Here is a 17,243-nt window from a genome sequence, read left to right as displayed (position 1 = left end):
GGAGGAAAGGTTCTATAGAAAGTTACTGTTTCTAATGAATCAGAGTAGATTATTCAACCAGATTCAGTACATAATTTAATGAGATTTTTCTTAAACTATGGCAAATATTATAAAACCATTATTCAGGCAGCCGAATTGAGAGTCCTCCAAAAATAAGTTACATCTTTAAGACCTGAACAAGTTATAGTATGATCTCATCCAAGAGATCTAAATAGCAGGAACATCTGCCAGAGTCACCAGCAATTTATTCAGCAGAGTTCATCAGCTCTTGTCTGCACAAGCAGGTGCCAGGGTATTCAGTAAGAACTACTATACATGCTTAAAAAAAAAGGGGGGGGGGAAGGGGGGAGTAATGGTGGTGAATGATTCTACCAATCTACAGAGGAACCACACACAGAGGGAATAAAGACCCTGACAGAAGAGAAAAATGATCAGTACTGAAGGGGAAAGTGGCAATAAGAGGACAGAATTTTTCTCAGAGAAGTATACATGCACAAGTATCTAAATTGTTAAAAACTTTTATTTGTGACAGTAAAGAAACCATTCAATACCTGATTGACAACACTTCTCTCGCCCCAAAACACTCACACTGTATATGTAGTGTTTCTCAAGTATTGCTGGATTGTTCATTGCATTAAAGTGTAAACAGCTCCATTATCAGACAAACAAGCAATATGTCCATTGCTTACTCTTCTTAAGTTCCCAGAAGAGTTTTAACAAAAAGCCAGACAGCTGGATTTTTACAATAAAATATGAACAGAAAACCAACAGCTCTTTTTGCATAGTTAGCCTATAGAATTTCAAGCAATTCCCCAACCCAAGTCTTACCTGCCCTCCTCACCACACAAAGGCATACATCACAGCACCTTTGAAATCAGAGGCACAAACATTTTTTTCTTTTACAATAGGGCTGTGCGGTTCTGTGTTTTATTAGTAAAAAAAAATTCTGTAAAACATAGGATTGTGTGTGTTTGTAAATTATATTGCTACAGACTTTTTACATTGAAATTTCAAAGCGGCAACCCCAGTACAAGCGAGTGTAATTTAGATATTTTATTGTCCCCCAATCACTCTAATCAAAATCATGCTGTGATAAAGTGATTGAACACACTGATAACCAAACTCTTCAGGCGACGGGTTTCTTCCATGTATAACTTCACTGTTTTTAAAAAAGAAATTAAAGGTAAAAACAAGAAACAGTTTTTGTTTTTTTCCCAAAGCTACCTAAATGAATACAGTAGTATTGTACATTTGCTAAAATCTTCCATTCAAAACTTCTTGGTGTTTAACAAATATTCTGCGCACAGCCCTAGTTTACAGATGGCAATTTAATCATAACATTTTAGTTGAATTTCAAGAATTTATGGCACTCTGCCTTACTTTTTAAATTAAAAAATATATATATATATCCCTATGCAGGCAAATAACCTTTTTTTTAATCCAACATAGAAAGGACAACGGAACTTCGGGCCAGGTAGCATTTTTTTTAGCTGAACTGAATGATCCACTGGGAAAGACTTTTTAATAGTATTGCGATAATATCTGGGAATTATAATTGAAAGACAAGGTTTATAACAGTCTTGGTGACCCAGATGCAGCATGCACTACTGCACATGTAAATATGGAAGAACTTTGGGAAATAATTTGATTTTCGGTTTTGATTTTCAAAATCTCATTTAATTAAAGTAAAACCAAAATAATCATATTGCAATTTTTACAAACATTCTACTACTTCTTCTGGCATTATGTTTAGAACTATATTGCTTTGTTAAAATCTAGGTGCTTCAAATATATATAGTTATATATAAACCAAAAGAGCTTATAAAAATCTGGATTTTTTAAGTGTGGGAAAATAAAGTGCAAAAAAGGTATATATGATAGTTGCTCACATACTATAAAAAATCCAAACACTTAGGAAACCCAAAACTTGATCTTAAACAACCACCCCATTTGATGTCAGAAGGAATTGGGTATTATCCAAAAATATTCTCACATTCTAGAGTGAAATTTACCATGATTAGAACTCAAACAAAAATCATATATAAAATGCACTTACAATATTAGCATGGTTCAGAAATATTACTATGTTATACCCCTGATTCTGTCATTTTTGAGAGCTGCGTGTTATTTTGTATGCTTTATCAGTTGAAATTATGAAGCCAATTTTTTTCTGGAACTTTGTGGATTACAAAAGCTCAAACAGCATTAAAACTGTACAGAAACAACACAAAGACAGTGATTGTATAGTATTAGTCATTAAAATGGTTTCAGATGTGGGAACAGAAGTTCAGTTGTCCATTACATGTTGATTTCAAAACAATACAAGTCACTTTAATATCAACATTCATTCACAGACATTTAAGGCAACTGGGTTCATGAAATCACTGCTTTTATAAATGTGAACAGCTAATGACATGGTTTGTCTTATCTACAACAGATCACAACTGTCTAAATGGGGTAATGTCTCATGAAGGGGTTATTCACTGTCTAATTGGTAAGACTGTTTGGTCTAATACTTGTGTGAAAATCTTTGAATTTTTTTCAGCCATTCTCATCACACCTGCACAATAAACTACAACCTGAATACTTCCCTGCAGACTGTATCTGAGGCACAGAGGTCACAAATACAGTTAAAAATACTGCTCAGAGAACAACTTTTTGGCAGTTTACAGTTTCATTACTCTGTATTCAAAAACAAAACTAAAGATCTTAAATTGAATGCAAATTTAATGGACTAACCAGAATCCATACGTCCTTTTAAACCATCTAGATTTTTTTTTTTAAATGGTCAGAATTTAGTTCTGGCATAGAAACATACAGTACTAAGGTAATGACAACTGGTAAGAGAACAAAAAAGTGATGCTGTACAGACTCAAATGTCATGGTACTGCTTAGAAAACCCTCACTGTGAGCACAGTGCAAAGCTGCACTGCAAAGAGACAAGTCCTCTCTCAGTCTTATACTGCCCCTGTGATAATCTAATTCCAGGCCTGTGTAGGCTGGCCCACCCTTTTAGGAATCAATTTATTAAGCTGCTTAGTAAATGTTTTAGCCAAGGATGACAATCTAGGTCAGCTTCTTGTAATTCCTATTGGTCATACCTGTAAAAAGGCAACTTGTATCTACCCTGCGGCATTTGACAGTAGGCTAATTAAAGCACCAAATTATTAGTTTAACTTTGCTTGATGCCTGCCAAATATGGCTAATTTGTATGACTAGATTTCTACTGGTGCAAAAATGGTTAAAAGGTGACCCAGGAAAGGAAAAAAAAAGGGCTGTGCCTTTTTGCTTCAAAAGGCTTAAAAACAAAAGTTACATGTGTTTTTAACATCAGAAATTCAGGTCTTGTCTACCCTGGATGAAGAACTAGTGTAATTATGACATCACAAATGAATGAAAACCAAGTGAACTGAGAAGACAGGATTTCTAGTGAGATTTTTATATTGTTTTTAACATTCTAAGTTAACACCTATTTAACTCCAAAGCCTAAAGAGTACGTTAGAGAAAGGAATTCTTAGTTAAACACACCTCCAGCAGGGGTGATATGGCTCCCAATCTGCATCTGAGACTCTCAACAAGTGTTCAGCAAAAACCAGGAAAGATCAGTTAACATTCCTGACATTTCTAAGGAAAAACACAAGCAGGAAAAAAAAAAAAAGCCCCCACTTTAAAATAAATTGGGCTCATACCTCCGTTTTGCTTCTTTATGGTGCATAAAGGAGCAAAAGGCATTTTTAAAAGTCCTTTGCAGGTCACCTTTAACTGAGTTATCTGGTATATCATATACCACAAGTTTACTACATAAGGGTGGGGTATATCACCTGCATTTCATTTATTGCCCAAATTTGCAGCTTACAGCAAATGTTTTTGTAGCGCAGGCACAGTGGCAAAGAACAGTATAACAGCCGATGGTCAACTCCATTTGGTGAGTATACAGTAGCAACAATTAAGAGAAAAAAATACTCTTAACAGCTCAGCACGCATCCAACTTACCCAGATGGGTTTTTGTAACAAAAGAATTTAGATCAATAAATAGATTCTCCCTCCCTTCCCCCCAATAGGTTTCTCATTATGATGTTTTAAAAAATTGGAGAAGCATGGCAGTTGTGCGCAAGCAGAGATAATAGAACTTGATCCATCTAACATCAAAGGTGCTTGAGATCTATTTCCCACCACATTTTTCCAATTCTATCATACTCTAATACCCAAACAACTGCAGATATGTTCAAACGGTGTCCAAAATGAGTAAGACCATAGTAACACAAACCTGTAACCAAAATCACCCCTCCCCAAACTCCTAAACCTTCTGAGCATGACAAAATGTAATTAATACTTAACATCACCATGGAGACAGGACCCCAGCTTATTTGTTTCAACTTTTTCCTTTGTTACCATATATTACAGTGCTCTATAAAAAATTCCTTTTTCTTTTTTAAAGCGTTTAGACAATACAAGACTAAAAGATGTCTGGAAATACACCTTATACAAAATGAACTTTTATCTTAAAATAACATTCAAAAAGGCACTTCATTCTGTAAGAAAAAAATTCAGAGTCAGGTCAACTGCTCTAAGCAGAGGGTGAAACTGTCTGCATAGTGGGAGGGGGAGAAATTTGACTGCTGAAATACAACAAGCTTCTTTTTTTGGCATGTTTTAAGAAAAGCTGATCCAGTAAAACGTGTCCACTTACGAAAGTCATTAAAAGAGTCCCATTTAAAATAGCTTCTTTTTTTCTTTTTAAAAAAAAGTAGTCTGAACACGTGACCTTAGGATGTCAGGCTTCTGAAGGCTTACTAGCATCACTCATGATTGTCCTTCGTGTACAATGTAACAGGAAGATCAAGAGTAGCACTTCTGACAGGAGCAGCCTCCTCAACGCTTAGTTTGAAAGAGCTGTGAGAGATGGAGAAAGAGTCTGTAGCAACTGCTATCAACCAGCAGCAGTCAGATTTAAGGGCTACCTGTTGCAAAGTTTGTGAAGCATACTGTAAACTTCTTCCTCTCTGCTTAGTCCTTCAAAGAAAGGAATAAGATCTAGCAGCTCTGTGTCCGTCATGTCATCAAACCAGGACTGCACAGGCACCTGAAACGGAGAAAGAGAAGAATAGAAGAAGCGTTGCTATATCAAGAACACATGCACAATTTCCATCTACCTCAGAATATTAGCTTACAGCACCTACTGGCAGGCATCCTACCTGCAGCTAATGACCATGATAAAGAAAAGTTACTCACCTGTAACTGAGGTTCAAGTACATTGCCAGTTCAGACCCACATTCCTTAAGATATACTTGCACACCCACATCAAGACTGGAACCTCTGGAAAGCTAACTGCAGACTCTCTTTCCAGATGTGGAATGTTCCAAGCAAGGTTACATGAGGCACGGCACATCTCCCCTTCAATGTCTTCTGCCTCCTTAGAATCCAGAATAGCCTGAAGTAGGGTGCAGACTATGACTCTACACCGATAATCTAGTTGGAAAAACTCCAATTACAGGTGAGTCTCTTTTCTTTCTCCTTAGCGTACTGTCCGTATAGATGCCTATGCATGGAGCAAGAAACCCTTACGGAAGTGTAATTGAGAAGGAAATATTTGAACAATAAATACCCAACTGCTCTGTACTGTACATCAGATTTTGAGGCAAGGTTCAGAGAATAATGCTTCATAAAGGTGCAGAGTGGGCTCTAGGGAAGAATTTTGTGTATTACCACTATGGGACCTTACTGAAGTAATGCATTAGAATCTGTTTTGGAGCTAGTCTCATTCTCTGGTCCTCCAGAGACTGGAATTGCCACTAGCTTATAGCGCTTTTCCACACAGGATTTAATGACTCAGATAACTTCTTAGCACTGGATTTTATAACATCAAAAAGTAGTCTGGAGCTGGCTTTGATTTTTAACCATCAGCATGGATTAGATTTGAGGCTTCTGATCCTTGCATGCAGAGCTGGTAAACTGAAGCCTTATGTGGCACTAAACAGGTAATGTCTCTCACTCAAGCATCCAAGGCATCAGGATTTGAGGGCCTGAGTTCGGAAATTCGATGTTTTAAGAAGCTTTCCTTAAACCTTCACTTTTTACCATATCGGCTAAAAGCTGCACTAAATCTAACAACTGGCAATAAAATAATCCTCAAAAACAAAGAAAATGCCTGATGAGCAACTTAATGTTTCAAGGGAACTAGAGGGAGCCCCAGCTTGCTAGGTGACTAGCAAGAGAAGTGAATGCGTGTATACTGAGAGTGGTGGTTGATGGAGAGGTCTCTGTTTGTGCAACCCCCAACTGCAAAAGCTTTCCAATGGGTTCCAGGCTTCATGTGGATTGCACATCCCAAGAGCAAGAATCTCTACTCTCAATCTCCAAAGGGAAATACGAAGAAATTCCTTGAGTGAGAAATATCTGTATTACTGGCATTTATACTACCACCAAAACCCACCCTCTTCCCTTCGCTTTATTTCTAAAGCTGGATAATTTGGTTGACTGGTATTCCTAATCACAGAATGACCCATAACAGAAATTCTAATTAGCAGATAAGGAAAGGAGGGTTAGGAAGCAGCATCAGGTCTGCCAATTCTCCCCAAATACAATCTTAATTAACAATAAAGGAAAATATATAAATAAAAAAACCACAAAGACAGGTATTCAACTTGTGCCAGTAAAAATAGTTATTAGCTTGTCTATTAAAATAACTTCACGCATATGAAAAAGTCAGAGTACCCAAAGCAGTTCAAATAATAATCGTATTGTAATCACCATTAAACAAATAAAAATCATTTAAAGGTTTTGGGGTGAATATCCTCTCTTCTAACAGCCTGTACCGGGAGCGGTTATAAGGACATCACACCATTTAGTGTTTTTCTGCACAATTAGCAGTCTCTTCAGAAGATGCCCAAAGCTAAAAATTGAAGGAGAGCTAGGCATGAGAAAGATGAATTGGCAGAGTAGCGTGGAGAAGCTTGGCCTATATCTAACTACGTTATAGCTAGCACTAGAACCTGATCTTCTACTTAATGTTTCAGAGAATGACGATGCTGTTGACACTAGTTAACACTTTGAAAGTAAATTTGAGTACCGTATATACTTGTTCATAAGCCGAATTTTTTTTAGTAAAAAAGGGAAGCACCAGAGAATGGGGTCGGCTTATGAACAGGTATAGAGAGGGAGAGGTAGGACACAGCCCCTCCCCCCAACAGAGGGAGCAAGGAGAGGCAGCACAGCCAGCAGAGACAAAAGGGAAGAGGCGGGGCCAGAGTCTCTCCGCTTCTGGCCACGCTGCTCTCCCCCCTGCCTCCGAAGCAGCTGCAGCTCCGGGGCTGGCAGGCTGCAGCTGTGCCACTTGGCCCCACCCTCCAGAGCAGGCTGTGGCCGCGCTGCCCGGCCCGCTGGAGCACGCTGCGGCCGTGCCGCCCAGCTCAGCCCGCTGGAACGTGCTGCAGCCGCGCTGCCCGGTCTGGCCTGCCGGAGCAGGCTGCGTCCGCACTGCCCAGCCTGCCGGAGGAGCTCCAGCCAGATAAGGTAGGAAGGGATGGGATGGGGAGAGTGTGGAGGTCCTGGGCTAGGGGTGGGGTCATGTGGGGGGTGGTCACAGGGGTTACTTCCTTGACTCCGAGCTTCTCCTCCCCCCCCCCAAATTTTCCCCACCAGTTGCTGTCCCGGCCTGTCAGGGTAAGCAGCTGGCATGCCGGGACACTTTGTTTACTTAGGTTTACCTCCGTGTCTGTGGACGCTCGAGGTAAACAAACCATCTCGGCCCACCAGCGGCTTATCCTGATGGCCCGGGAGCCAAAGTTTGCTGACCCCTGAATTATAGGGTCGGCTTATGAATGGGTTATAAAAAATTTCTATTTTTACTTATCCATCTTGGGGGGGGGTCTGCTTATAAACGAACTGGCTTATGATCCAGTATATACGGTACTTAATATTGTTTGAATGTGGAATCCTGGCCATGGAAGACCAAAGAGAGAAAGTTATTCCTTGGGACTACTTACTGCATTTTCAGGATGGAAGATGTAAGACGCAGGAGAGTTATCCACTATAATAACTTTACTCAGCTCTCTTCCCAGTCGACTCAGATCCTTCACATAATTTCCTCTGTGGAAAACACAGGATTCTCTGAAGAGTCTTGCCCTGAACACACCCCAGCGATCCAACAAGTCTGCTACTGGATCCGCATACTTAAAGACAGAAGTTAATATGATTCAGAAGTTAAAAAAACTGAAATTGCATGCCTGTAGGTACAGCAATGTTTCCTAGAACTAAACATTAAGGACAAATAAAAAGGACAATTATAGATAGAACTACAGTCTGCTTTGCTTCATCTTTTTCTCCTTAACATTAATTTATGTGCTAGCAAAGCTAAAATTATTAATAAATTGGTAACCGCACTGCAGTACAGTTATCTTTCAGAAAGAAAATAACTTGCACTGTAAAGCGTGCTATGATTTACTAATTATCTTAACACACCTCAACATGGGCTCTTTACATGTGTCCTTTAACTCCTAGAAGCCAATGAGTTCAGAGATCTCACTTAAAACTACTGTAAAAAATGCATGAAAAAGTAATGGTAAACCTAGAGCACACGATGCCACTTCTGCAGCTACTCGTACCAAGTTCAATTCCATGTACCTGTGAAGTCAAGGGTAATGGAGGAGGCATCTGACTTTGCCTAATTTATGATGTGCCTTTGTCAATAATGCATGTTGACTTGTGATGTCAGCAAGGGATTTGAAGATCCCCAAAACATGCACACTCCAGCTGTGAGCAGACAGGCAAAAATATCTAATAAAAATATCCATTTGTAACATTCCTTTGAATAATGCCAACACAGAAAGGAGTGCTACCTATCACACCTCAAAGATAATGTAAGTACCATAGCACATGATGGCAAGAATTTTGACTCAAGAATTGATAGTAATGGCCCAAGAAGGTGGGAGGGGAGAGACACCTAGACAGGAAACCAGACTGTAAGAGCGGATATCCTCGACAATTACAGTTAGCACAAATTCTTTGAAGGATATGATTGATCATTTGATGGGACTTTTCTAAATTGAACAACAAGCAAAATAGATCTTGCTGTCAATAAGCCTTTCCTTTTATTAAGGCTATTTCAAGAGAACTAGTGCAAATCCCCTGCTTTGGAGCTTTTTGAACTTGACTGGACACAATATTGGTAAACACACAATCCTGCACTGACAAGAAGATGAACTAGATGACTTAACAGGTCTTTCCCACTTCTAGAGTCTATGGAAAGCCACAAAAAGATTAGAATTTAACTTGCATTACTAAACCAAAGATATTTAATTAAAATTAATTAAAAAAATTACCAATCAACTGATTTCACTTCAAAATCAAAACCACAAATACAAATCCACCGGAAATATTGCCGAACTAATGCTGCACTGTCCACTACAAAACTACTTACATAAGATGCTATTTCACCAAAGCTAAAAGGGCACAAAATATAGCTTTTCAGATGCTAAATAGATCAAGCTTTACGAAGAGCATTTAATAGTCTCAACCAAAATTATAACTGCACATCCACATCTCAGACATTTGTGTCCTACGTTTTCTGCACCAAAGTACTTTCTGAACTATTGGCTGATTACACAGCTTAGATATAGCATACCTTATTTCATGCCCAGCTTTAATATACTGCTTCATGTAGTACACTATTTGTTCTAATTTTCCACTATAACCATGGTAACTTGTAAGCCTTTCATATTGGCATCATGAGCAATGCATGGAGGCTACATTATGAGACAAGCCCATATGTGAGACTGTTACCATGGAAACACTTACCCACACACTAGCAGACAAAGTACACACTGTCAGGCAAAGAAGCAGAAAAGGGGAAAAATTAAGATCATACCTAGTGAGGAAAACAATCATCCACAGAAAACCCAACCAAAATGTCCACTAACCAGCATTAAAAATACTAAAGAGAAGGAAGAGAACGACAAACCTTGGCTAGACTGGCTGTGAAGAGTACACACTCAAAGAGCTCTCCCATCCTCTGGAGAAACTCATCCACATGTGGTCGTTTCAATACATAGACCTGAAATGACAATAACTGTTTAGGTCAAATGAGGCTTAAGCCAAAAAGGCTGGAGTTAGCCTAAAATTGATAGGTAGAACTAATAAGTGACACAGGAGGCTCAGATGAAGGAAAAGGCTGATATAAGACAAAGCATAATATTAAATAATGAAATAGTTGAACATATGTACTTGGTAGCTCCATGCTGACTACACACTGGTAATACTGTGCCCTGCTGGAAAGATACACTCTTAAAATTGAAAAGAAAGACAGACATGTAATGGGGCACCAAAGCAATAAGAACTGCGACCCCCATTTTTAAAGGTATTTAGACATTGCTAGGCTCAGTGTTGCAATGCCTAACTAATTTAGGAGACAATCTCATTTTCAAAAGAGATTTAGGCACTTAGGAGCCAAAATCCCATTGACAGTTGATTAGATTTAGGTTCCTAAGTACCTAAACCCCTTTTGAAAATGAGATCTAGGCTCCTAAACCAGCTAGGCATTGCTAACTGATTGTAGCAACTCAATACCTTTAAAAATCTGGGCCTGAGAATCAGTAAGTAGCATGACTCTTTGATGCTTATGTTTCTTCAATTCTTGAACATTTCTTGAATTCTTGAAAGGAAACAACATCTGAGGGAAAGTTTTATCTTGTGTTGGGAGGAGTTTTGAAATGTATTGACTTCTTCTTTTTCTTCTGTAAATAAAATACTTCTCTTCAAATTTTGTTTCTGGATGTCAAATAACATACTCTATTGATTTTCCAAACCCATTAATAAAATACAAGCTTTCACCTCTTCAATGGAGAAATGAGTTTCCAGTGTATATTTTGAGTTGCTCTGGGCATGTAAAAACTCTTCAGTTGAGGCTTTGTCATAAATACAGTAAATCTTCTGGGTTTTCCTCTTTTCAGGCAGCAGTAGCTCCAGCAAAGGAGCCATGCTGCCATTTTGTAGCAAGAACCAGTTGTTTATTGCAATTGATACCATTACTAAATTTGTTAAGCACCAACAATGTGCTTGGTGTTCATATAAGATACCTAGATAAAAGTCCCTATCCAGGAAGTTTACAATTGGGCAAAAACAGTAAACTGGGAGGGGGGGGGGGAAGAGAGTTAAATATTTACTTTAAACAATTATGTTCATCTTGCTTGCTACCATTGGATAAAGGTTCTTGATAGAACTGAATTAGCAATTCCCACTTTAACAAGAAATCGACAATGCTGAAATTCTCTTAAATGCAAAAGCCTGGTAAATTAAATAGGTTTCTCTATCATAAGGTAAAACATGCAAAACTGAACTGGTTTAATGCCTTGTGTGTTATTTAAGGGAGTTTTACTGGCTAACATATTATTTTCATTAGGTTAACAGTGATATTAAAAGGCAAAAGTGCAGTGAGCCCATGCATATACACAGTGAAAGAGAAAGATATGGAAACACCAGTTTGAACTTCATAATGTAAAAATTAAAAACAGTTAGTAAGGGAAGAGAAGGGACATTGCATCATAAGGGCTTAAACGAGGGGTGAGCAAACTTTTTGGCCTGAGGGCCATATCGGGGTTCCGAAAGTGTATGGAGGGCAGGTGTCGTGTATTAAAATTGCTCCCCGTAGGAATGTGCTACTGGGGTCCCGGGGGACAGTCAGGGGACGGGGGCGGTTGGATAGGCATGGGAGTCCCAGGGGGGCCTGTAAGGGGGTGGGGGTGTGGATGGGGTCGGGGCAGTCAGGGGACAGGGAGCAGGGGGGTTGGATAGGGTGGGGTCCTGGAGGGGCGGTTAGGGGTGGGGGGTCCCAGGAGGGGGCGGTCAGGGGACAAGGAGCGGGGGGGTGGGGCTTGGAGGTTCTGAGGGGTTAGTTGGGGGCAGGAAGTGGGAGGGGAATACACTACACCTGGGTAGGGAAGGCTGTGCCTCCTCAAACAGCCTGGCCCCCGCCCCCTCCCCGACTGTCCCCCTCAGAGGAGGACACACAGTTTTTAACACACACCCCTCCCCATTTTCTCTCACTCATTCTCACACCCCCTCTGCCAGGAGGGGGCCAAGTTTGCAAACTCATGCCAGGGCTGAATAGGGAGCTCAGCTGCTGCTGAATCCTGGCCTAGAGTATCAGCTGCTGGATCTGGAGCACGAACTGTGCTTTGTTCAGAGTTAGGAAGATTTCAGAGTTACGGACAACCTCCATTCCTGAGAGGTCTGTAACTCTGAGGTTCTACTGTATCCACAGATGAGAAGTTCTGTGCCTTAATAGTGCCTTTCCCTTTTAACAGTCACACCACAACAAAGAATCCCCCACCTCCACTCACTAGGTTACAAAAGTGTTTCCCTCCTGTGGACTATGATTACAAAATCCAACCCAGGCATTTAAACTGTGGGTGCTTGCAATATAAAATGTTCTTCCGTATGCCAAGGCAGCCATATCTAACCTACAGTAAAACTGAATTTCTTGTATACAAACTCACTGATAAGGGTTGGTTGAAATAGAAATACAATTTGAAATCAGTTCTTTTATGTTTCCTTTGCAGGGCTTCTGTGGCAGCCAGCAGGTAGTTGACCTGAACTGGAACGAGGCAGTGTCGTTCTAAGTGAAGCAGCCTCATATTATGACATGGCCCTCCAGGCCTTCTCATGCCTCCCTAGTTCAGTTTCTTCTTCTTTTTTATGCCACCTGGGCACCTGCCACTAGATTTTCTCCTCATCACTAATTCAGATGCCTGGTTATGTGTGCGAGTTCTTAGTACATGCTCCAGAACCACTTCCAATTTCTGGATAAGGCCTAACTGTTTCCTGCTTGCACACACACACTTCCTCCAACAGTGCCTCAATGTTTTTCTAAACAAGGTTTCTGAGTGCTTGGCGGAGGGGAGGCATTCCCCTATAGAAGTTGCTTTCTGAAAAGTTACCACCAGGCGTTAGGGTGACCAGGTGTCCGGTCTTTGATCGGAACACCCGGTCGAAAAGGGACCCTGGTGGCTCTCGTCAGCACCGCCAACTGGGCCATTAAAGGTCTGGTCGGTGGTGCTGCAGGGCTAAGGCAGGCTAGTCCCTACCTGTCCTGGCATCGCGCTCCGGAAGTGGCCAGCAGGTTCGGCTCCGGAGTTGGAGGAGGGGCGGGGGGCCATGGGGCTCCGAGCACTGGTTCCTGGCCAATGGGAGGTGGGGTGTGGGTGTGTGTGTGTGTGTTCCTGCAGCGGGCAAGAGCAGCACATGGAGCCTCCTGCCTCCCCTGCTTACTAGCGCTTGACCAGCTGGACGCTTCCGAGGCATGCACAACGTGCTGTCAGGACAGGCAAGCAGCCTGCCTTAGCTCCCCCGCTGCGCCGCTGCCCGGGAGCCCCCCGAGATAAGCCCGCACCCCAACCCTGAGCCCCAACCCCCTGCCACAGCACTGAGCACACCCAAACCTGGAGTCCCCTCCTATACCCCAAAGCCCTCACACACCCACACCCACAACCCAACCCCCTACCCCAGCCCTGATCTCCCCCAAACCCGGAGCCCCCTCATGCACCCCAAACCAATGATCCCTGGCCCCAGCCCAGAGTTGCCTCCAACACCCTGAACCCCTCATCCCTGGCCTCACCCCAGAGCCCTCACCCCTTCCTGCACCCCAACCCCCTGCCTCAACCCGCAGCCCCCTCCTGCACTCTGAATCCTTCGCTCCCTCCCCAGCCCGGAGCCCCCTCCTGCACCCCAAACCCCTCATCCCAAGCCCCACCTCAGAGCCTGCACCTCCAGCTGGAGCCCTCACCCCCTCCTGCACCCCAAGCGCCTGCCCCAGCCCAGTGAAAGTGAGAGAGGGTGGGGGAGAGCAAGCCACCGAGGGAGGGGGAATGTAGTGAGGGGGGTGGGGTCTCGTGGAAGGGGCAGGGCTAGGGTATTCGGTTTTGTGACATTAGAAAGTTGGCAACCCTATCAGGTGTTGGTAGCAACTGCAAGTGTGTTGGTAATCCTCAACTACAAAATCCCTTGGTCTACTTCACATGAACCTTTTCTCCATTTGACAGTGTAGTTCTCTTCTCCTCTGCCTCCTTACATTCTCATTTAGTGTATTATTTTCTTTGCTTCGTTAGTTACTGGACTTGAATCTCAGTGCTGCATGCTTATTTGTGGCTTGGCTTTTTTCTGTTATATGATGTCTTCAGTTCAAGTCTCTAGACTGACTGACTCCTGGCTTTTCTCTCAGATTTACATACTGTCTTCAGGGCAGGGGAAAAAACATTTCTTTCATATCTGTACTTCTTGAGATGCATGTTTTGCTAATTACCACTCTATTCTGGTAACTGTTTAAAGGGATATCATCACTTTTTATTAACCTTCTCTTGGACATTAACATTTAAAAGGTATTTCCAGGCTTTAGGCAAGGTCTTACAATACTGCATATATTTGTCAGTTTTTAGGTTAGAACTGTTATAGGTGGCATAACCCAAATTAAGTGCAACTGTTTTAGAGTATATTTACAGATACGTTTTCTCTGTCATATGAAAGTGTCAATTTTGAAGAATAAAATATTTGTAAACAGAAGAGCAAGCTTTATTGTAATGTTAGAAATAGGACCATATAGTTGGTTTTTAAAACATTAATTTTAGAATTTTGGAATCTTCATGCAATAGCAGAACACTCTGACCAAGACAACTCAAGCACCGGTAATCTTCATTTCACCGGGTATGCATTTCCTATTAATAGAAAGGGGGGAAATAATGTGGATTCTTCAGTCTTCACATATCTGGTTCACTTTGTCGTGGTTGCCTCCCAGTGCAAGTAATCAAGAATAGGCCAATTAGATTGCACACAGCCTATCCTGGATTACTTGAACCAGGTCACAACCTTTTCCAGGAGAATAATTGAGGAACTCAGTCCTTTACGAAGAGAAAGTCTGTATTTAAAGTTGTTCCCCACTGAAAAAAATAATCACATACAGTATTCTAAATAAACTTCCAAAACACTTCTCTTATTTTCATTGGCTAAAAAAATTATTTTTTGTTTATTAATATACTGTTAAAACACTGAACAACCAATAGCCTTGTTCACTACAAAGTATGGCAACTTTAGAGCAAAGTCCTAGTAAGGAACAAGAACTCAGTCCAAAACCAGGCCAAATCAAACTGTTGCTGGCTGCCTTTTTTTGCTCCTAAACATTCAAGTGTAAGACATGAATCAAGTTAGGTAAGGCAACCTGGATAATGGACAAAGAACTACCTATACTAAGGATCCTTATACTCATCATATGGGGGGAATGGGGCTGTGTCACTGTCAACAGTTTCTTCTATAGAGACTGTATAAAGCAAGTTATCAAAAGCTACCATACAGTATTGTCAAGTGCACAGAACATCCCAAAGAGCAACTCCAAAGTTCTGAATCACTTCATTTAAAATGTTATCTACCTTTTACTAGCCAAATGAGTATACCCTACTGATGCTCTTGGGCACTAGAATTTAAACTTTCTAATGCATGGCTTCTCAACCTTGGTGTCACAACCACCTGGTCCTTCCCATGCTATTTAATGGGAAGTGAGTTACAGGGAGAGATGGTCCTGGTATGGAAAATGTCAAAGTTGCAGTACAGAAAAGGTTGAGAAACAACGATTTATTGTATTGCGTGGGCCCATCTCAAGCCTCGATAAACCTCCTCAAAACAAACTTAATGAATTCAAACAAATGTGTTTCATTGACCTTGATTTCTGATGAATAATTTGGTAGGGCACAAGATTACTTTGATTTGCTCTCTCAATTGGAGGGCCAGAAATTTTGGTACTAGAAACTAGAAAAAGGACCATGCTATTATCGAGCCAGTATATCATCTGCTTGGATTGGAGTGGTACTCCTAGGTATTTGTTCCCATAAACATGCTATGGTCTGTGCCACTGACAGGATAATCAAGCTCTTAGTGTGTCACTTGGAGATCACAATGTAAAGAGAACAACAGCTTGCTAAATGTGTTATATTGCTATACTTTCCAAGAGAATTCAAGGTATTTCATAGCCAAATGCACATTAATACATTATATACTGATATTTAAAGAAAATCAGAAAGAGATAAGTTGTTGTATTTGAAAGACATGCAATGTATTTCAGATAGGGCACTTCAGAAAATTACAGAACAGCACAAAAATGCAACGTTGGGTATGTCTACACTGCAATTAAACACCCGTGGCTGGCTCGTGCCAGCTAACTTGGGCTATAAAATTGCAGTGCAGATGCTTAGGCTTGGGCCCAAGCTCTGGGACCCTTGTGTATGTTTAAACTACAATTAATAACTCACAGCTGGCCCCTGCCAGCTGACTCAGGCTTGGGCTAAGGGGCTGTTTCATTGCAATGTAGACTTCCAGGCTTGCGCTGCAGCCTGAGCTCTGGGGACCTCCCACCCCGGAGAGTCCTAGACCCTGGGCTCCAGCCCGAGCCCAAAAGTCTACCCTGCAATGAAACAGTCACTTAGCCCAAGCCCTGCAAACCTGAGTCAGCTGGCATGAGCCAGCCACAGGTTTTTAATTGCAACGTAGACATACCCTCTTCCATCATAGGGTCCCCTAGGTCAGGCTCCAGACTGAGCCTGAACCGCTACACTGCAACTTTATAGCCCTGCAGCCAGAGCCCCATGAACTGGAGTCAGCTAACGAAGTCCAGCTGTGGGTGTTTAATTGCAGTGTACACATACCCTTTGCTTGTTTACATTGCAAAGAAAAACCAGCAGCACGGAGTCTTAGAGCCGGGGCAACTGACTCGGACTTGTGGGCACAGGCTGCGGGGCTAAAAACAGCAGTATAGATGTCCTCATTTAGGCCGGAGCTCAGACTCCAAGACCCTCCCCCCTTGCCAGGCTCCAGCCCAAGCAGGACCATCTACACTGCTATTTTTAGCCCCATACCCTGAGCCCAGGCTTTCAGACTTGGTGCTGTGGGTTTTTCTTCGCAGTGTAGACGCTACCTAAAACAGAGCCCTTTAGTGTAAGCTCAGGCAAGGTAATATTTTTTCAGACAACCTGCTGCTTGACAAATTTCTACTGCTTTCTGACACAGCAGATTTAACTACTGTTTGTGTAGCTTCATAACATTTCAGAGCTTCTGTCATATTTAAAATGGGTATAAAATACTTCCCAATTGTTCAATGATCTTTCTGTTTTAAGGAGTTTATACATAATACAAGGATGGCAGATTCGGACAAATAACTAAGGAACCACCTGGTGAAATTCTATGGCCTGTGCTATGCAAGAGGTCACACT

At 41.6% G+C, this 17,243-nt stretch overlaps 1 protein-coding gene across 1 annotated transcript in view; it reads right to left on the bottom strand.

The window, feature by feature from the left end:
* Positions 1-2,908: 2,908 nt before the first annotated feature.
* Positions 2,909-17,243, bottom strand: part of CTDSPL (CTD small phosphatase like) — a 112,023-nt gene continuing 97,688 nt past the window's right edge. The window contains exons 6-8 of the mRNA XM_026652057.2: positions 9,959-10,051; positions 7,986-8,171; positions 2,909-5,083 (exon numbers count right to left, since the gene is read on the bottom strand). Coding sequence (XP_026507842.1) covers positions 4,958-5,083; positions 7,986-8,171; positions 9,959-10,051 — 405 coding nt within the window. The 3' untranslated portion in view covers positions 2,909-4,957. The remainder of the gene's footprint in view (positions 5,084-7,985; positions 8,172-9,958; positions 10,052-17,243) is intronic.

The sequence above is a fragment of the Terrapene carolina genome, unplaced genomic scaffold, assembly GCF_002925995.2.
Source record: "Terrapene carolina triunguis isolate 2854851 unplaced genomic scaffold, T_m_triunguis-2.0 Scaffold111, whole genome shotgun sequence".
NCBI lineage: Eukaryota > Metazoa > Chordata > Testudines > Emydidae > Terrapene > Terrapene triunguis.
The sequence above is the reverse complement of the archived record's forward strand: the minus strand, read 5'-3'. Positions and strand labels throughout refer to the sequence as shown.